The 21851-nt window shown below is 40.5% G+C and overlaps 1 protein-coding gene across 1 annotated transcript in view; it reads left to right on the plus strand.

The window, feature by feature from the left end:
- The window catches only part of ndnf (neuron-derived neurotrophic factor), a 34200-nt gene extending 17271 nt beyond the window's left edge, over nt 1-16929 (plus strand). Inside the window, exons 3-5 of the mRNA XM_054790768.1 lie at nt 1741-1944; nt 6457-6581; nt 8675-16929. Coding sequence (XP_054646743.1) covers nt 1742-1944; nt 6457-6581; nt 8675-10068 — 1722 coding nt within the window. The 5' untranslated portion in view covers nt 1741 and the 3' untranslated portion in view covers nt 10069-16929. The remainder of the gene's footprint in view (nt 1-1740; nt 1945-6456; nt 6582-8674) is intronic.
- The last annotated feature ends 4922 nt before the right edge of the window (nt 16930-21851 follow it).

Here is a 21851-nt window from a genome sequence, read left to right on the forward strand (position 1 = left end):
CACGGTTAAAAAGTGTGTGCTATCACACACGTTTCGCATCTTCATTATCGCCATCGCCAAGCTGCCAGGCAAAGGAGAAAGCCGCGCACGCGCTTTCTTCTCACGTCACGGCGAACACACACGATCAAGCTCATATGCTCACCAGGAAGACTCTTTTTTCCTCATGAAAGACCTTCTTTGCAAGCTTACAATGAATAAACGTCAAGTACAGCAAAGCTCACGTCAGACGTTGTTTCAAGGAAACCTTTTGGCAAATTCACGACAACGAGCAGAGAATTTGCATATTTTACAGTCAGGCATTGAATGCATCGTAACTCAGGTTTGCTTAGAAAATGTTTGGTCAGCTCACGCTCAAAGACTAGATAGGACACCTCTCATACAAGCAGGCTTCATCGGTTCATGCTCAAAGACTAGATAGGACAGCTCTAGTGGCTTCTTATCTGAGCAGGCTTCATTAATTCATGCTGAAAGACTAGATAGGACAACTGTTGTCACCTCCCATCCAAGCAGGCTTTATCTGTTCATGTTGAAAGACTAGATAGGACAGCTGTGATCACCTCTTATCCAAGCAGGCTTGATCTGTTTGTGCTTAAAGACTAGATAGGACAGCTGTGGTCGCTGTTCATCCAGGCAGCCTTTTTTATCTGTTCATGTTGAAAGACTAGATAGTACAGCTGTGATCACCTCTTATCCAAGCAGGCTTGATCTGTTTGTGCTTAAAGACTAGATAGGACAGCTGTGGTCGCTGCTCATCCAGGCAGCCTTTTTTATCTGTTCATACTGAAAGACTAGATAGGACAGATGCGGTTGCCTTTTCATTGAAGCAGACTTTATCTGTTAATGCTCAGAGACTAGATAGGACAGGTGCGGTCACCTTTCATTGAAGCAGTTTTTATGTGTTCATGCTCAGAGACTAGATTGGACAATTGTGGTTGTCCCTCATCCAAGCAGGCTTCATTAGTTCATGCTCAAAAATGAAATACTGTAGGACAGCTCTAGTCGCCTCTCATCCAAGCAGGCGTTACCTGTTCATGCTCAAAGACTAGAAAGGACAGCTGTGGTCCCCTCTCATCCAACCAGGCTTTTTCTCTTCATGCTTAAATACTAGATAGGACATCTATGGTTGCCTTTCATCCGAACAGGCTGTATCTGTTCGGGGTCAAAGACTAGATGGGACAGTTGTGGTCACCTCTTGTCCAAGCAGGCTTTATCTGTTCATGCTGAAAGACTAAGGACATCTATAGTCTAGAAACTAGAGCTGTCCTATCCAGTCTTTGGGTTGTCATAGAAGATGTTTCACCTCTTATTCGAGCAGGTTTTATCAGTTCATGTTCAAGGACTAGATAGAACACCTTTAGTTAGACTACTTTGTGAATGAACTAGTGAAGCTCTGGTCTGACTGGAGTTCTAGTCTCTTGAGCGGACTAGATCAGACAGCTCTTGTCAGACTACAGCTTTATCAGTTCTTGCTCAAAGACGAGATAGGACAGCTTTAGTTAGACTACAGCTGTCCTATCTACTTTGTCTCTAGTCAGACTACAGTTCATCCTTGAACATGAACTGGTGAAGCGCTTGTCTGACAAGAGACTATAGCTGTCCTATGTAGTCTTTCAGCATGAACTGATGAAGCCTGCTCGGCACATGCCATGTCCAATCATGCTGTTTGTTTTCCAAGCGTTAGCCTTGCTAGCTTTGTGAGAAAATGCAGTACAAGTGATAAATACTGTGTGTACTTTGCAGGATGAGGCAGTATCAAGGTTGGAGGACGGGCTTCCTGCTGCTGCTGTTGGTGTTTCTTCAGGGGGCTGTGCCGCAAAAGCTTCCCACGCGAGATGAAGGACTTTTCCAGATGCAGATCCGAGACAAGTCGCTGTTCCACGACTCCTCCGTCATCCCCGATGGAGCCGAGATCAGCGGCTACCTCTTCAGGGATACGCCCAAAAGGTAAGCCATCCATACACTTGAATATATTTGTCATTACTGTGCAATGAAAAGCATATGCCTCCACAATGTAGTCAGGTTGTGCTTCATCTGAAAACATTTTTTTTCATCTGCAGGATAACAAGAAAGCAGCAAATCTGATTTTATATATACTGTGGTGCCTTGGTTAATGTCACTAATCTGTTCCAGAAGGTCAGACTCAAACCAAAACGGACTAAACAGACTAAATTTTCCCATAGAAAATAATGCAAATCCAATTAATCCGTTCCAGACACCCAAAAATGTTAACCCAAAGCACATTTAATATGCTATAATTATAGTTTAAACACGCTAAACATGCCAAAATAAGTTTGAATGCTTATGTTTTGTTGTGGGAAGCAGAAATGACTGTTATGGTTGTAAAAGGAGATGGGTAGAAACACAGAGTGTCACCCCCGATGCGCCGGATTGATAGACAGCTACGCGGGAAAAAATTTAGTAACACATTATACTGTATATAAATTATATGTAGCAGGAGTGGTCAAACATTTTGCAGCGAGGGCCACATAGCAGAAAATGAAAGGATGCAACTTTGCCACGTTGATATTTTTCAAAGTAAATATGCTCAGAAGTTAAATATATTTCAAGTGAAGTTATGTATATTTCATATATTTTGCAGCTCAGTTTTGTCATATAGGTTAAAAAAAGCCTTTTTACTACTATCAACTTCACTCTTTGCTCTATTTTTCCCATTTTTGCTGTTGTTTTTTTAATGACTTTGTTTCCATCCTAATAATAATAATAATAATAATCTTAATGGATTTCCATTATTTTCTATGGGAACATGTGCTTTGGTTAGAGTCCGCTTTGGTTTGAGTCTGACCTTCTGGAACGGACTAATGACATCAACCAAGGCACCGCAGTATCTCAACTTTCTTCCTTTGTAATCTTTGTAAATTTTCTTCTCGTAATACAAGTAGTATGAACATACACTCCTGATCACGATGTTAAGAGCAGTTGAAAAATGTCAAGAATGTACATTTTGCATCTTAAGGAGATTCTAAGTAGAGCTTCAAAATGCAAAAAGAAGAAATGGGAGTGAGACAAAAAGTGTTTAGACTAAGCAAATTATTGCAAACAATCATTTTATCAGCTGTTTATCAGCTCATCAAAAGTTTAAGAGCACAGCCTGCAAAGGCAAAATCCAATTTTGCTTTGGATTTTTCAAATGTTGCGTTTGTTTCTCATATTACAACTAAACAACTTTTTTGTCTTAATATTTTGGCGCTATATGCTTGTAAAATTAAAACTTTTATCCCCAATGTAATGCTCCAAAATGTCCAACTTTATTTGTTGTTTTTCCTAACGTTACAACTTAAATAACATCTTTCTTTAATATTTCAACTTTATGCTCCTAAAATGATGTTTTTTCCTCATTACGACATAATTCTCATAAAATTATGACTTTTTGCCCCCTTCGTGATTTCTTATGTTTTGCATGATCAGATCAGACCAGATCATCAAACAAATGTAAATACTAGTCAATGACAACACAACTCAACACAAAATGCACTTTTTAAATTAAACTTTTTATTATTAAGGGAGAAAAAACATCCAAAGCTACATGGTCCTGTGTGAAAAAGTGATTGCCCACTAAACCTATCAACTGGTTGGGCCACTCTCAGCAGCAACAACTGCAATCAAGCGTTTGTGATAACTTGCAATGAGTCTCTTCCAGCGCTGGGGAGCAATTTTGTCCCACTCATCTTTGCAGAATTGTTGTCATTCAGCCACATTGGAGGCTTTTCCAGCATGAAGCACCTTTTCAAGGTCATGCCACAGCATCTCAATAGGATTCAGGTCAGGACTTGGACTAGACCACTCCAAAGTCTTCATCCATTCAGAGGTGGACTTGCTGGTGTGTTTTGGATCATTGTCCTGCTGCAGAACCCAAGTTGCTTTCAGCTTGAGGTCACCAACATTCTCCTTCAGCACAATTCATGCTTCCATTTATCACAGCAAGTCTTCCAGGCCCTGAAGACCATCACACTACCACCACCACATTTTACTGTTGGTATGATGTTCCTTTTCTGAAATGTGGTGTTACTTTTACGCCAGATGTAGTTCAACTAGTAGTTCAAAGTTCAACTATTGTCTTGTCAGAACACAGAGTATTTTCTCAAAGGTCTTGGGGATCATCAATATGTTTTCTGCCCTTAATGTTGTTTTTGTTCAGCAGTGGTTTTGGTCTTGGAACTCTGCCATGCAGGTCGTTTTTGCCCAGTGTCTTTCTTATGGTGGAGTCATGAACACTGACCTTAACTGAGGCAAGTGAGGCCTGCAGTTCTTTGATGTTGTGGGGTCTTTTGTGACCTCTTGGATGAGTCGTCGCTGTGCTCTTGGGGTCATTTGGTTGGCCGGCCACTCCTGGGAAGGTTCACCACTGTTCCATGTTTTGGCCATTTGTTGATAATGGCTCTCACTGTGGTTCGCTGGAGTCCCAAAGCTCTAGAAATGGCTTTAGAACCTTTTCCACACTGAGAGCTCAATTAATCTCACTTATGTTATGTTTTAACAGGGAGGGGGGGCCTTGTAGGTTTGGATTTTTTTTCTCCCCTAATAATAAATATTTTAATTTAAAAACTGCATTTTGTGTTCAGTTGTGTTGTGTTGTGTTGTGTTGTGTTGTCATTGACTAATATTTAAATTAGTTTGATGATCTGAAGTGTGACAAATGTGCAAATAAATAAGAAATCAGGAAGGGGGCAAACACTTTTCAATAAATAATCAACATATTATAATACTGTAAATACATAATCAATTCAAATGTCTTTGTGTAGTTTTATTAGGAGTTATCACTTGTCATGTGCGGATCGATACTGGAATGTCGATACTTCCACTTTCAGCTCTTCAGGCGATTCTCAAATCAAAACATTTCATACTTTTCATGCTTGAGTCATGTCTGTCGAAACAATGAACGATCGTAAACGGAGCCATGTGTGACTTGTGAATAATGTTTAAATTCTTGTAGTAGTCCTTAATAATTCATCATTTATTTGAATGGGTTTATTATTTATTTACCGTAAATTCCGGTGTATACGCCGCTACTTCTTTCTTAAACTTCGAACCCTGTGGCTTATACAGCGGTGCAGCTAATATAAGGTTAAATTTTAATCTTGTGACATCTCCTTTACTTCAGAACTACGACTGATTGTTTAAATATTGTGCCGCTTGCGAGTGAGGTAGCTCTTTCTTTGGCAGGAGCCAATCACGAGCTATCAGTGCACTCACAGCGAGCTTGTCTACCCACCGGAAATTGCAGGAGGTCATTATATAGAACAGTATAACAACCTAACAGTCTGATTCTGTGTCATCTTAGTGAAAACAACACTAAATTCATCACACAGCAACTTAAGACTCCAAAAGGATACCTCGGAAATATGCAAACATGTACCAACACAAATTTAAAATGAAAAAAAAAACATTTTAAAGTTTGGTTCGATTCTCCCTTGAGCAGTTCTGTGTGGAGTTTGCATGTTCTCCCCGTACGTGTTTTCTCCGGGTACTCCGGTTTCCTCCTACATTCCAAAAACATGCATGTTAGGTTAATTGGAGACTCTAAATTGTCCATAGGTATGAATGTGAGTGTGAATGGTTGTTTGTCTATATGTGCCCTGCCATTGGCTGGCCACCAGTCCAGGGTGTACCCCGCCTGTCGCCCGAAGTCAGTTGGGATAGGCTCCAGCATGCCCCCGTGACCCTCAAGAGGAGAAGCGGTATAGAAGATGGATGGATGGATGGATTTTAAAGTTTTCCAAGGCATTGCTTCTGAGCAACGCATTCATTGGGGCGCTGCAATGACGTCAGCCTTCCTCTGGGCTCTGTGCTCCGGGCTCTCATGGCTCCCTCTTGTGGACAGAGGTAGCACTACAGCGCCATCCATCTATGTTGCTTGTCCTCCAATGAACTGCTCTTCTGGCAGCAAGGCATTATGGTTCGATGTTAAAATAACTGCTGTTTGTTATTTTAAACTCGTGTTGGTACTTGTAATGTATATTTCCTAGTTACCTTTGGAGTGTTAAGTTGCTGTGTGATGAGTTTAATGTTTGTAAGATGAAACCGTGAGTCAGACTCTTATATTGAGTAATAATCTCCTGCAATTTCCTATGGGTTGACAAGCTGGTTGTGAGTTTTATCATAGGTCATGACTGGCTCCTGTCAAATGAAGAGCTGACTGGTCCTCACGGACTTGTGTGTGTCACAATATGCGATGACATGGACACGTGCGGCTTATACACCCGTGCGGCTTACATATGAACAAATCTGTTTTTTCCTCTAAATGTAGTGGGTTTGGCTTACACACCAGAATTTACGGTATTTTCTTTTTTATTGTTTAAAATACCCTTTTCACATATTTTAGACGTTTCTGTCCTGTTTTGTCCATGTTTTGTCCACACAGTATCAGCTGATGCTGTTATCAGTGCCATCAATACATGATATCGTTAAAGATACACGCTAATATTGCTGTTCCCTCAGGTACTACTTTGTGGTGGAAGAAGACAACACGCCTCTGTCGGTGACGGTGACGCCGTGTGACGCTCCTCTGGAGTGGAAGCTGACGCTGCAGGAGCTTCCTGAAGAAGCCAGTGGAGAAGCTTCAGGTGGGACAAGTTGACCTCAGGACGTCCTTTCATGCTTTTTTTCCTCTTTTCGTGTCTTTGCTGGAGCTTTGATGATGGCAATTTATCATTTGAAGAAGATATTTACATATGTGTATATCTATATATATACATACTGTATATATACATACAGTATATACTGTATGTCTATATATGTACGTTTACATATGTGTATATCTATATATATATATACATACTGTATATATACATACAGTATATACTGTATGTGTATATATGTATATGTATGTTTACATATGTATATGTGTATATATATGGTTCAGTATGTGGGTCAGGCAAAATGATCTGACACATTTGTAGGTTAAATAAAAGGCAAATAAAGTAAAGAAACAAGAAAGTGTTTTTATTTTCGAAAAGTACATATAAATGCCATTCTGTTTCATTATGTTTTAAAAATGAAATCAGTCAAATGGGATCCATGATTGTCCACACACTCAATGCAGATCCAGTAGCTGTGAAGTTGGTGACCATAACCAGATGGTGTTTGGCGCTGCTACGGGATCATGGCTACTAAGATTGGCGTGCAAACGGAACGCTCGTTGTGTTGCAGTTACAGATTCGTTTGTTTTGATAAACGTTTCCACAATGAAAGCGCGTTGCTCCCCAGTCCAATTCATGGCAGCAACTGAAAAAGAAAGGAAAAACAATGGCATTATAAAGAAACATATACTGTATATATATATACAGGTATATGTATATGTATATATATATATGTATATGTATATATGTATATGTATATATATATATATATATATGTATATATATATATGTACAGTATATGTGTATATGTATGTATATACATATATATATTTATATATGTATGTATATACATATATATATTTATATATATATGTATATACATATATATATATTTATATATATATGTATATACATATATATATATGTTATATATATATAGATGTATGTATGTATATACAGTATACTGTATATATATATACAGTATATGGATGTATGTATGTATATACATACAGTATATATATTTATGTATGTATGTATGTATATTTTTTCCTCATAATATTATGAGTTTATTCTCGTAAAATTGCAACTTTTTTCTCATTAGAGTACGACTTTTTTTTTGCTTAATATTTTGACTTTATTCTTGTCAAATTAAAGCTGTTTTTTTTTTTGGTTTTCATTTTGGTTGCTTTTTTTTGAAAGTATTTCAACTTTCTTTTCCAGTAATTATGACTTTATTCTCATAACATTTGGACTTTATTCTCGTAACATGATAGCTTTTCCCCAACTCAGTTTTCTTTAACTTTATTTCTTGTTTTGTTTTGTTTTTGTAATATTACAATTTTTTTTAAATAATGTCTTTTCTTAATATTTCAACTTTATCCTGCTACAGTGATTTTTCCTCATAGTCTCGTGACAGCAGTCTTGTAAAATGCCTTTTTTTCTTGATGGATGACAACACCTTGTAAAGTGACTGCAGATAATTCTCCATTTTTGTGTTAAATGATATTTTTAGAATGTGCCGAGGGCCAATAACAAAACCAGCCTTGGGCCGCCAATGGCACCCGGGCCGCTCTTTGGCCATACCACGTTTTTTTTGGTTGTGGTTTCCGCGTTTAGAAGACTAAGCCTAACCCCTCACCCCTAAGCCTAACCGTAACCCTAACCCTCATCCATCAGCGCTGGAGAGTGTCTCCCGAAGCGGAGAAGACATTTGGAAGCCGAGGTTGTGTTCGGCACTCTGCTGGGAGAGGACGTTGGATATTTTTTGAGCACGCCGCCAAGAAGGCTCCAGGATAATATTATGCTTTCTCGCTGGAGCCCAAGCCACAAGGCGCTTCTTTGTAGCGCCGCTCGCCGGGAGAAGCCAAGCAAACGCCGGGCTGTGATCTTTTGGAGGAATGTTTGCACTGCAAACACGGCCGACATGTTTGCGGCTAATTGTCCGTGAGTCGGCCCGGTGACCTCGCTGCGTCGACACCTTTTGCTTGTCTGGAAAGTCTTTGTCTCTCGCGACGACAGACTGGAATAAAAGATGAAGTCTTTTAGGATTTCATGATGAGGTGTGCTTGTGCTTGCAGGCGAGCCCGAGCCGTTGGACCAACAGAAGCAGCAGGTGACGGTGGACGAGGGGACGGAGCTCTTCAGCTACAAGGGCAACGACGTGGAGTCCTACGTGGCCACCAGCACGCCGTCCGGCCTCTACCAACTGGAGCTGCTGTCCACAGAGAAGGACAGCAACTTCAAAGCGTACGCCAGCACCACGCCGGAGTCGGACCAGCCCTACCCGGAGCTGCCCTACGACCCTCGCGTGGATGTCACCGCTCTGGGCCGCACCACCGTCACCCTGGCCTGGAAGCCCACGCCCACCGGCTTCCTGATGGGCCAGCCCGTCCAGTACTGCGTGGTGATCAACAAGGAGCACAACTTCAAGAGCATGTGCGCCGCCGAGGCCAAGCTGAGCGCCGACGACGCCTTCATGCTGGCGCCGAAGCCCGGCAGAGACTTTAGCCCGTTTGACTTCGCCCGCTTTGGCTTTGTGCCGCCCGACGGCACGGGCAAGGACCGAGGCCTCGCCAGCAACAAGATCTCACGGGCGTACGCCGTCAAGCCCAAAGCGTCGGACATCCAGAAGGTGTGCATCGGCAACAAGAACATTTTCACCGTGTCCGAGCTGAAACCTGACACACAGTACTACTTTGACGTCTTTGCCGTCAATTCCGCCACCAACACCAGCACCGCCTACGTGGGCACCTTCGCCCGCACCAAAGAAGAAGCCCGCCAGAAGACGGCGGAGCTGAAGGATGGCAAAGTATCCGATGTCTTCATCAAAAGGAAAGGTAGCAAGTTCCTGCGCTTCGCTCCCGTGTCCTCGCACCAGAGGGTGACGCTCTTTGTGCACGCCTGCCTGGACGGCGTGCAGGTGCAGGTGAGACGAGACGGCAAGCTGCTGCTCTCCCAGAACGTGGAAGGCGTGCGGCAGTTCCAGCTGCGAGGAAAGCCCAAGGCCAAGTACCTGATCCGTTTGCGCGGCAGCCGCAAGGGCGCCTCCACCCTGAAGGTCCTGGCCACCACACGGCCCGGCAGCAAGCAGCCCTTCCCGTCCCTGCCGGAGGACACGCGCATCAAGGCCTTCGACAAGCTGCGCACCTGCTCCTCCGTCACCGTGGCCTGGCTGGGCACGCAGGACCGCAACAAGTACTGCGTCTACCGCAGGGAGGTGGCCGACAACTACGGCGAGGAGCAGCGGCGGCGGGAGCAGAACCGCTGCGCCGGGCCCGAGACCCGTCGCAAGACGGAGAAGGTGGTGTGCAAGTACTTCCACAGCCCCAACCTGCAGAAAGCTGTGACCACAGAGACGGTGGCGGGGCTGGAGCCCGGCAAGACCTACCTGCTGGACGTTTACGTGGTGGCGCACAGCGGCCACTCGGTCAAATACCAGAGCAAACTGGTGAAAACCAGGAAGTACTGCTAAGTGACTGCGCACAGAGGAAATCTATTGGAAAAAGATATCTATAAGAAATAAGTTTATTTAACTCTGGAAGAAGTCAGGAGACGACTCACGGGACTGTCGCTAGAGATGTCCGCCTGTATATTTATGTTTACACTTCCTGGCGTCTTCATCTGCTGCGTTGCTGCATGACGTCGCAACCAGGAGACCGAGCGTCGCTAGCGTGTATAGATCTGTCGCTGCGTATTCCACACCTGTCCTTTAAATTATTTTATACCGCTTCTCTCTTGATCCAGTGTTATCGTGACATTCCCTTGTGTAACTGAATTATTATCACTGTATCAATGTGTGTCTGTGTGTGTGCCTGCGTGTGTGTGCGCGTGTGTGTCGCATGTACAGTTGTCCTGCCAGTATTCATGTACATAAACACTAAATATAGAAGAAGTAATCCCTCTGTCACCTCGGGTGTCGTGTTCTTTACGCCAAGCACAATGAAAGTTGACATATTAAAAGCTGCTTTTTAATGATGTTGGAACAGTAATACTTTATGAGCACCAAAGGCAGGGGTGAATTCACGTTTGCCACGATAATAGTAGGCTTGAATCTCCACTTCCTTGCTAGCCGCTTGACGCCCTGCCGCCTCCATAAGGCTTCTTTCCTCAGCGGGTAAACAGGGAATCACACCGATGTGGGACCTCACCCTCATGACACGTCAAAAGTCCATAGGATAGAATATATTACTTAAAAGATGATAATAGTAGGAGAACAAACAAGTGTCTATGTTACATATATCGGTATCGGTTGATATCGGAAGCGGAAATTAAGAGTTGGATATCGGATATCGGACCAGTATCGGACATCCCTAGTTATAATGTTAGAAGACGTTCCAAATATTACGGGAATAATGTCGGAATTACAAGAAGAAAATGTGAAAGTTGGGATTTGAGTTGAAGTAGCTGGGAAGAGAAACTAGTCATTTTATGACAATAAAGTCAAAATATTAGAAGTCGTATTCTGACGAGGAAAAAACGCTACAATTTTACAACAATAAACTTGTAATATGGAAAAAAATGTCATTTTGGCAGCGAGTGAAAAAACACGTTATTGTTTGAACGTCGTAATATTATGAGAAACACAAAATAAAGTTGGAGTTTTTGGAACATTAGGTTCCGGGAAAAAGTTCAAATGATACAAAAATAAAGTCAAAGTTAAAATATTTAGACAATAAAAAAAAAACAACTGAAAAATGGAAAAAAAACAGCTGAAATTTTACGAAAATAAAAATGGATAGATAGAAATCTCCAAGAGAAATTCACGTTTCGAGCAGCTCCCAAAAAATGTCAAGATAAACTTAATCACGTAATCACAAAACAAAACAATCAAGGAAAGAAAATTAAGAAAATAGAATAAGAATAAATACATAAATAAAAAACAATACGGAACGGTTCACTCCCAATTTGTAGTGCAATAATACCTCATAATAAAACATATTTAGAAATAAATCTAATAAACTCTAAATATTCAGAAAAGTAGTTGTATTCTCACAATAAAAAAGTCCTAATTTTACAAGAATAAACTCGTAATATGAGGAACAATAACGTCAACGTTGGACAACTTTTTTTTTTTTTAGAAATCGTAATATTATGAAAAGCAAAGAATAAAGTTGTCATTTTTGGAAAATGCGAAAAAAGTTATGTTAAAGAAATAAAATAAAAATATGGGAATAAAGCCAAAATTTCAAGAAGAAAACTGAAAAAAATTTAAATTTTTGAGAATAAACTTGTAATACTATGAAAAAAATGTCATTTTGATAGCATACAGTTGAAATAGAAATAAGACAAAAAAGTGAAAAATTAAAGTTATTTAAAAAAAAACAAAAAAAACAAAACAAAGTTGCAATTTATGGAAAATTATGTTGGGGAACATTTACAAAATTTAAGTAGGAAGTTGAAATACTAAAAATTATTTTTCAAATTAAAAAGCAACAGCAAAAAAGAGTGAAGTTGGTACGAATAACGGCATAAACATGTAAAAGGTGTAGGACTCCCAACTGTAGATTATTTTTTTTTATAAAATAATGGTCCATATTTCCGAAATTAATATCCATTTACATAAAATTCAATGTAGTTATTTACGAATGATTATTTTTAATTTTTTTTTTTTACTTTTTATTATTGTGCCTGAAAGTTTCCCGCGGCCCGGTGTGGTGGTCGGGGACCCCCGCCTTACAGCATGCTTGGGGATATGACGTGCTCTTTTATGCATCTGAAAATACTGTTAGAATGCCCATTTTTGTACAACTGGCGTCAGTACACATTTTACAGACGAACGTGGACATCAACAAATGTAACCGTTGAATATATCGCGTCGTAACCCGTGTATGCAGATACGTATTGAATCGTCGGTCACAAAGAGATTTACATCCCTCGTACAGTACTTGGGTATTGCTCACATACGATGTACTACAGTGTGTAGTGTGGTTGTGTAGCACACATTTAAAGGTAGGAGCAGAGAAGTATGTAATAAAAAAAACACTCAATCCGGGGCAACAGCACTAAATGTCAGTGTGCAGGAAAAGGGTTTGCCATTATGTACTGTGATATTTCACATCGCTCTTGTGTACATGTCATGACTGACCCACAGCCACCAAATTGGAGAGGACTGGTCCACCTGCAGTTCCTGCACAACCGTCACAAAGAGAAAAGCCAGACCCTGCAATTAGGAGCCGTCTCAGGTGGATGCCAAAGAAAAAGCCCAACTCCCTTTCATTCATTCACCAGCACGGCTCGCTGCTGCCAATCAGAGGAGACGTAGCGAGGCCCCGCCTGGCTTCCATTAAGCTCCTGTTGGCCTGGAATCCTGTGGAGGAGGTCCCACTCACGGCTAGATCCCAGCAGCATGACGCTAGCAAATCAATTTATGAGAATAACGACAAAATATAAGAGAAAAAAGTTGTAACTTACTGAGAAAAAGTCAAGAGAAATGTTGTTGAAATGTAATATTACAAGGAAAACTCCACTTCCCCTCCACACTTCCCCTCGGGACTAAAGTGGTCCAAAAAATGGAAGGATGGATGGATATTATGAGGAAAAACAATGTCATTTTTATTACAGGCAAAAGACATTTATTATGACAAACAAACAAAACAACAAACAAAATTGTCATTTTTGGAAAATTTGATTACGGACAAAAGTTATAATATTACAAGAATAAAGTGAAAATATTATGGGAAAAAAAGTCATAATTACGAGATGAAAATGTACGAGAAGTTGAAATAACTGGGAAAAAAACAAAAAAAACCCAGCTGTAATTTCATGAGAATAAAGTCAAAATGCTATGGGAATAAAGAAGGGATGTCCGATAATATCGGCCCACCAATATTATCGACTTGATATTGGCGTGAAAATGTAATATCAGCATTGGTTTTTCCCTATAAAGAAAACCGATGTAAAAAACTGTTGCATATTGGCCTGTGGGCTCCCGTACTGGCTGTCGTCGAGCCATCCAGCGCGGCCACGGTATCGATTGATATTGGAATCGGAAATTGAGTGTTGGAAAATATCAGACACCCCTAAAATAAAGTCATAATTACTAGATGAAAATTTACAAGATGGAAGTTGAAATAATTGGAATTTTTTTTAAGAAATGAAAAAACAGCTGTACTTTCATGAGAATAAAGTCAAAATATTATAGCAATAAAGTGAAAATTACAAGAAAAAATTTGAGAAAAAGAAAGCTGAAATAGCTGAAAATAAAAAAAAACAGCTGTAATTTAACGAGAATAAAGTGAAAATATTAAGTGTTATTCTAATGAGAAAAGTCACAATTTTAGGAGAATAAATATTATGTAAAGAAATTCAAGAACAAATGAGAAAGAATTTAATTGAGATCTATCAGTGTGGAAAAGGTTATAAAGCCATTTTAACGCTTCAGGACTCCAGCCAACCACAGTGAGAGCCATTATCAACAAATGGCCAAAACATGGAACAGTGGTGAACCTTCCCAGGAGTGGCGGACCAACCAAAATGACCCCAAGAGCTCAGCGACAACTCATCCAAGAGGTCACAAAAGACCCCACAACAACATCCAAAGAACTGCAGGCCTCACTTGCCTCAGTTAAGGTCAGTGTTCATGACTCCACCATAAGAAAGACACTGGGCACAAACGACCTGCATGGCAGAGTTCCAAGACCAAAACCACTGCAAAAACAACAAAAACAACATTATGGCTCATCTCAATTTTGCCAAAAAAAATCATCTTGATGATCTCCAAGACCTTTGGGAAAATACTCTGTGGTCTGACGAGACAAGAGTTGAACTTTTTGGAAGGTGTGTGTCCCATTACATCTGGTAAAACATATGGTGGTGGTAGTGTGATGGTCTGGGGCTGTTTTAGCTGCTTGAGGACCTGGAAGACTTGCTGTGATGAATGGAAGCATGAATTGTGCTGAAGGAGAATGTTGGTGACCTCAAGCTGAAAGCAACTTGGGTTCTGCAGCAGGACAATGATCCAAAACACACCAGCAAGTCCACCTCTGAATGGATGAAGACTTTGGAGTGCTGTGGCATGACCTTAAAAAGGTGCTTCATGCTGGAAAAGCCTCCAATGTGGCTGAATGACAACAATTCTGCAAAGATGAGTGGGCCAAAATTCCTCCCCAGCGCTGTAAGAGACTCATTGCAAGTTATCACAAACGCTTGATTGCAGTTGTTGCTGCTAAGGGGGGCCAACCACTTATTAGCTTTAGGGGGCAATCACCTTTTCACACAGGGCCATGTAGCTTTGGATTTTTTTCTCCCTTAATAATAAAAACTTTAATTTAAAAACTGCATTTTGTGTCCATTTGTGTTGTCATTGACTAATATTTACATTTGTTTGATGATCTGAAACATGTGTGATAAACATGCAAAAAAATAAGAAATCAGGAAGGGGGCAAACACTTTTTCCCACCACGTGTTTATGCTTTCAGACTAGTTTTATGCGTGTCAAACTATCATTGTTATACTATGCTGTAAAAATGTGTTTTAGGTTTCTGGAAGGGATGAATTGGATTGATATGATTGACATGATCCGCTGGTCCCATAAAAAAAAAAACAATGGATTTGGACCTTCTGGAACAGATTACTGGCGATAACCAAGGTTCCACTGTATATATTATATGCGTTGTCGAGCTAAAGAAGATATGGCTTTCAAATGACAGAGTGCTCACTCTTTATCATAAATCTCCTTAGGTATCCCGTCCAAAAAAAACATTCATGTCCCACAAATGGACAAAGCAGATGACTGAAGACAAATTTGTCTTTAATTAAAGACCATCAGGCTTACTGGAGTACGGGACAGCGTCCAGATGTTTGCCGCTGTCCACAAACTACACACACAACTACACACATCCCGCTAAGCCAATCCAATGAGCCCTGAGGAAAAAAGACCATTGCAGACAGAGGGAGGCATATATATGTATATACCTGTATATATATCTATATATGCACTGTATATGTGTGTGTGTGTGTGTGTGCGTGTGTAAATCTTACTAACATACCGTTAGCCACGTGGAGGGCTAGCTTTCTCTTTATTATGACTACTGTCCAATGTGTGGCAGTTTATTACAACGGTAACGCAACTTCATAAAGGGTTTATTTCATCTGCAAAAACACAGCGTTGCGAGTTACGAAAATGGAAAATAAAAACATTTCAGCTCACTAATCAGTAGCTGCCCATTTCTAGCAGACACTACTGGGTAATGGAACAAGGAAGTGTGTGTCTCGCTCACTTAGTTGGGAGTAATGTGTTCCACTACAGAAGGTGTCTTCATTTCACTTTGAACACTGCAGGAAGTCAATGTCTTATAAAGAATATTTGTCTTATTTCTAGTCAGCCTGGGTACTTTTAGGATTTATAATTGCACAGCCATCACCATAATGTAATACATCATTTAGTCTTAGTAACTTCTTAGTAAAATAACTACGATTTCCCTTCTTCTCCAATAAATAGTTACAGTGTGGGATGGATAAATTCATCTACAAAAGCACCACCATAAGTCCATCAGACCCAAGAAAATGCACTTCGTTCCTTTACACAATGTCAGTCTAAGAAATAAAACGATTGATTTCTAGAAAAATTAAACCAATTGGTCTTTCATTATTTCGTGAAATGTTTTATTATCTCTTGTGTGGTTCTAATTGCGCTTTAACCCAGCAAAAATGTGCATAAATAATAAAAGAAACCCTGCCCAAATGAGTGAAATTACATCATTTCTGGTGGCATACCTGATGATCTCTCATGGCACACTAATGTGCCACAGCACAGTGGTTGGGGTCAATGTCCCCTCTGATTGTTCAAGTATCTGAGCATACACAAAAACGACCCCCGTGAGCGGCATCAGACGTGCACACTGTAGTATAGCAAAACCTGAGTAAGTTCAAAATTCTGTTCTATTTTGTCTATGAGTGTTTTCAAACAGACAAGCAGGATTCAACAATGTAGCTTTCTTCATTCTACACCTCAGACAAAACAAGCCATGGTCTCATACACTCAACCATCTGAATCTTGTAGAAAACCCGAGTTTATTATTTTATTTTCAATTTATTATCTTGTTTACCATTTAAATTGTTAAATAGGTATACTTTAATGTCCTTATTTGACTTTAACTTTCTGTTTTAAAGCAGCCCGTTGTGGCACTATTTCATCCTGGAAATGTACTTGAAATTGATGCCATGTTTGTTTATATGTTTACTTTTGTCTATATATATAAAATAAAATGAACTCACAACCGACCTTTCGGTCCTTTCAGCAACACAAACTCAGCATAACACTTCCTGTATGCAGTACTGTACGTCCGGCCATCAAAATAAAAGCACGGCAGTAAAACCACTGATCTGTACTAATAAGTCCGGATACACCATTGGTCAATGACTTGTGAAGCCACGCGGCCGCCATATTACCACTCACAAGAAACACTTCTCGGACAATGACTTATGTTAGAACTTGTGCGTTGTTAAGTCTGTTGTTAGTTTGTTACCCACTCACACTAAATGCAAGGTTAGTCTTCAGACTAACCTCGCACAACAGGTGTGCTTGAGCTTAGTGATAAGGACTCGGGTACTTGTATGATCATTTTTACAAATTCTGTCGATATCATACCATACCTGAGTCATAACGACTTTACATGGGGGGCCGTGGGGGATATGTAAACAAACAACAGCAACAAGACTACGAAATAATTTGCGGTTGCTTGCAAATCTAAAAAAATATGTTTTTTTTTTTGTTTACTCAAATTTCAAATGAACCCCCATATGGAGACAATGTTTATATATTATTACATATTATATTACATATTATTCCTGTGGTTTTTGTTAAAATATATTTCTATATCAGAAAAGAGGGTATTTCTATTTCATAACACAAACAAAAAAAATTCAGCAAAATATTAAATGATTTTAAAACTAGTCCAAAGTCTCTCTTTTATGATTCATATTTTGTACAGACGAGAGCATAGTGAATTGTATGAAAGTAAGAATAAAAAGTAAAGGATCATGACCATGGATTTTAAATGCAGTTCAAATGAAAATCTCTTTCTAGAGGAGTAAAACTATCATTGCTATAGGGGAGTGCTGAGCCAGGGTGCACAGTAGAATTTTGTCCCAAAGGCAATGAGAATTGGAAGGGGAAAAAGTACATTTAATATAGCCAAAAGATAGAGAATAACGTATCAAATCGTTTTTAAGGGACGAAGGTTGCGTTACTTGAAGGAATGGGAGAATCTCCCCGCTTTTTAATGTAAAATATAGATGTTCTGCTAGCCTCTTCATCTGCTTTGTACACTATGTACGCTGTGCCAATGTAGTCTGCTACGTACGAGATGTGAGTGGTAAGATGGCCTCTCTGTGGCTTCAGCGGCTGGCGCGGGCGCGTGCGACGTATGGTCTATCCAGATATATTAGTACAGATCAGTGAGTAAAACAATGCACGGTTACGCCACACATTCAGTCCAGCTTTGCAGCATGTTTTATAAAGCAGTGCTTTTGCAGATGCTGTTGCACTGTTCGTTTGTTTCTCCATAACACAGGGTTAGCAAGCAGCATTAGCTATATGCTAACCTGCCATAAACAGCGGCATGTACCATGTGCGCGCTGTTAATAAATTGATGGGCTGTGGTCGTAAATACGTGCAAACAGCATCTTCTCATTGGCTGGACGGTGCTCATCATTGTGTTATGTGTTCCGCTTGTTGTTGTTTCCTGGCACTTACTCCGTTGCATTGCCAAATAGTACAGAATAAATTGTTATACAGTTCAGGTTGGATTGTGTTTTGTGCGCAAATTAGACGGAACATTAGTTGGGATATCACAGATATAATTCATTTCAGTTTTTTCTATGAAAGCTTTCAGCTTGCATCACTGAAATCAATAGAATACCTGGAAATAAGCCAATAAATCAAAGCCCAACCATGGCAGGCTCACTCAGGCACACCCGACATTTGATTTAGACTTACACAGACTTTATTGATCCACAAGGGAAAGTCTTTGGTTACAGTAGTTCAATTGCAGAACACTCCTAAAAAAGTTCAATGCAATATGAATAAAATATAAAATAAAATGAATATAAATAAAAATAATATAAGATGGACAAGATTTGCATATTTGCAAATAGTGTGTAGACGTATGGTAAATGCAAGTAAATGTACACTTTATACAAAGAGAGCAGACAGTACAGCGCTATAACGTTGTGAATTACTGTATCTGTTACAGGCAGGTGAGGTATTGCAGAGCTCGTTGGAGTGTGGAATAAATCAAGTCCTGCAGCGTTTACGGTGGGAACGGAACTGGAGGAGTCTGCTGGAGAATGAGCTCCGCTGCCCCTCTGTTGTCCGATGGAGTGGGTGGGTGGGTTTGTCCATGATGGAGAGCAGTTTGTCCAGTGTCCTCCTGTCTCTCACGGTTACAAACGCCTCCAACTGAGTGCCGACAAGCTGTTCGGCTTTCCGGATCAGTTTGTCCACTCGGTTTGTGTCCTTTTTGCTGGTGCTGCTCCCCCAACAAACCACAGGAAAGTGAAGGCCACTAGCTACCACAGACTGGTAGAAGATCTCCAGCAGCTGGCTACACACATTGAAGGACTTAATTAAGCTTCCTCAGGAAGTAGAGTCTGCTCATTCCTTTCTTGCAAACACTGACCTGTCATATAACTCATGCAATCACACCGTCATAGAAATAAACCCAGAACTTCCACGCTTCACACTTGTCCTGCACAATAGAAAGACTCCAAACAAGACATGGAATCGTGCAAAAGAAATGGCGAGACTCGAAATAACCCAATAAGTCCCAGCGCACACTATGCTCCAGCACGAGCAGACGTGTGGGATGCGTTACATCACGGCGTCCTTCATCCCGCCACCTTGCATCATAGAAGTATCTTCAAAGACTAAAAATGTCAAAGTCCACTACGGTGCACTTACTCATGCGTGAGCACACGTGTCATCCATGTGACCGCTTGCATAGTAGAAATAAACAGAAATACTCCATATAATCCACAAAGTCAATAGCCACATAAACAGATGCAAAGACCACCAGACCGATGTCTCATTTTTAGAGAATGTCCACTTTATTCAGCTATTTCATGTCCTCTCAAAGACGTTTTTGCTGTCTCTCTGACTGCCTACCTTTTGGATTCTGCCTACCTTTTCGGACATATGCGTGTTTGAAATAAATTAAACCAACCAACCAACCAATCTCTTTCCACAACATCCGTCCAAAGCACACACACACACACACCTTCAAATGTCTAAATCCGAACTGCTCTTTTTGTGCAGGTGTTGACGTTGGGAGCTGGAAGTTGTTGGTCTGGAGCAGAGTGTCCACATCTTCGTGAAAAATGAAAGGATGCACTTTGATATTTTAGAAAGCAACACATATAGATATGCTAAGAAGTTATATACACTCCAGTTCAATATTTTAAGACTGGTTGAAAAATGTCAAAAATGTACATTTTGCACTGTTGGATCTTAAGGAGGTTCTAAGTAGAGAAACAATGTTTACAGTAAGCAATTTGTTGCAAACAAGCATTCAAGTGAAAAAGGCTGTTCATCAGCTGATCAAAAGTTTAATATTATAGCTAAAAAAAAAACAAACCCCGCCTAAAATAGAAATAAGATGTTGAAAAAGGGAGTGAGTAATGAATAGCTGCACCATTTTTGTTAATGAGGTGAAAAATGGGTTTGGTCATGCTTGATGCCAGTGTTTCCAGGAGGCTAGTGGCAATGTTGCTCCAGGTGCTGAAGATGGCTTCACGGAGGGCATTCACTGTCTGGAACTGATGTCGATTTTTGGAAACTTCGCTTGCCATCCTTCCCCAAATGTTCTCCATTGGATTTAGATGAGGGGAACACGCAGGACGGTCCAAAAGAGTGAGCATATTCCTCTGGAAGAAGTCCTTTGTGAAGTGCAGCGTTGTGCTGTTGAAAAAAAGTCATTACCACCCAGACGAGGGCCTTCAGTCAAGAGGGATGCCCCCTGCAACATCTACACATAGGCAACTGCCATTTGACGCCCCCGCACAATCTGAAGCTCCATTGTTCCATTTAAGGATCATGATGGACTAGTAACACGAGTAACAACCTTCATTTGGGCCGAGGATTGTCCCGTGTCTGGACAGACAGCCAATGGGATCCTCAAAGTCACTTGACTTGTTTGTTCCATCATCCTCAGGATGTTTGAAGTTTCAAATGACTGACTTACTGCGTCCAACCTCAGCAGCAATGGTGCACTGCGAGAGTCCTTGCTTATGCAGCTCAACAATCCAATCGCATTCAAAGAAGAACGTTTTTCTGCCTTTGCCATCAAGAGATAATGACAGTGTGCATACCTGACACTAAATCACATTCAATCCACATTTGTGCCAATATTTTGCCCTTTAAATGGTGTGTTCTTAAATATTTGACCAGCTGATGAACAGCCTATTCACTTTAATACTTTAATTGCTTACTCTTATTTTTTTTGTCTCACTCTTGTTTCTTCTGTTTGCATTTTAAAGTTCAACTTACCTCCTTAAGATTCAACAGCGCAAAATGTACATTCTTGACATTTTTCAACTGCATTAACATTTTGATCAGGAGACATTTCAAGAAAAAAGTGCATCTCAGCTTTGTCATATAGGTGAAAAATTAGCATCAACTTCACTCTTTGCTCTTTTTCTTCACATTTCTTCACAGACATTTTTCCCTAATACCCACTGCATGGATTCTCCTATTAACCTAATAATGCATATTTTTGGAATGCGGGAGGAAGCTGGAGTACCCGGAGAAAACCCACACATGCACAGGGAGAGAGAGCACGTAAACTCCACACGGAGAAGCCCAAACGAGGACATGAACCCATCTTCCAGATCTCTTGACTGTGCGGTCAACATGCCAACCACTAGGCCACCGTGCGGCCTCATATTCCATCCATCCATCCATTTTCTATGCTGCTTATCCTCATTAGGATCGCGGGGTATGCTGGAGCCTATCCCAGCTGACTTTGGGTGAAAGGCGGGGTACACCCTGGACTGGTCGCCAGCCAATCGCAGGCGGCCTCATATTACGATAAAAAAAACATATTTTTTCTTTAACGTTTCCAATCTGCGCTACTAAAATGTTATTTTCCTCATATTATTTTATGCTTGTAAAATTGCGACTTTTTTTTCTTGTTAGAATACAACCTTTCGCTCGGAACATTTTCAAATTTACAAATTCTCAGAAAAAAACACATTTTTTTCATATCTGCTGCTGTTTTGTTTATTTAAACTTTCCTCGTGTAAATTTCCTTCTTGTAA

Source organism: Dunckerocampus dactyliophorus, chromosome 10 (genome assembly GCF_027744805.1).
Source record: "Dunckerocampus dactyliophorus isolate RoL2022-P2 chromosome 10, RoL_Ddac_1.1, whole genome shotgun sequence".
Classification (NCBI taxonomy): Eukaryota; Metazoa; Chordata; class Actinopteri; order Syngnathiformes; family Syngnathidae; genus Dunckerocampus; species Dunckerocampus dactyliophorus.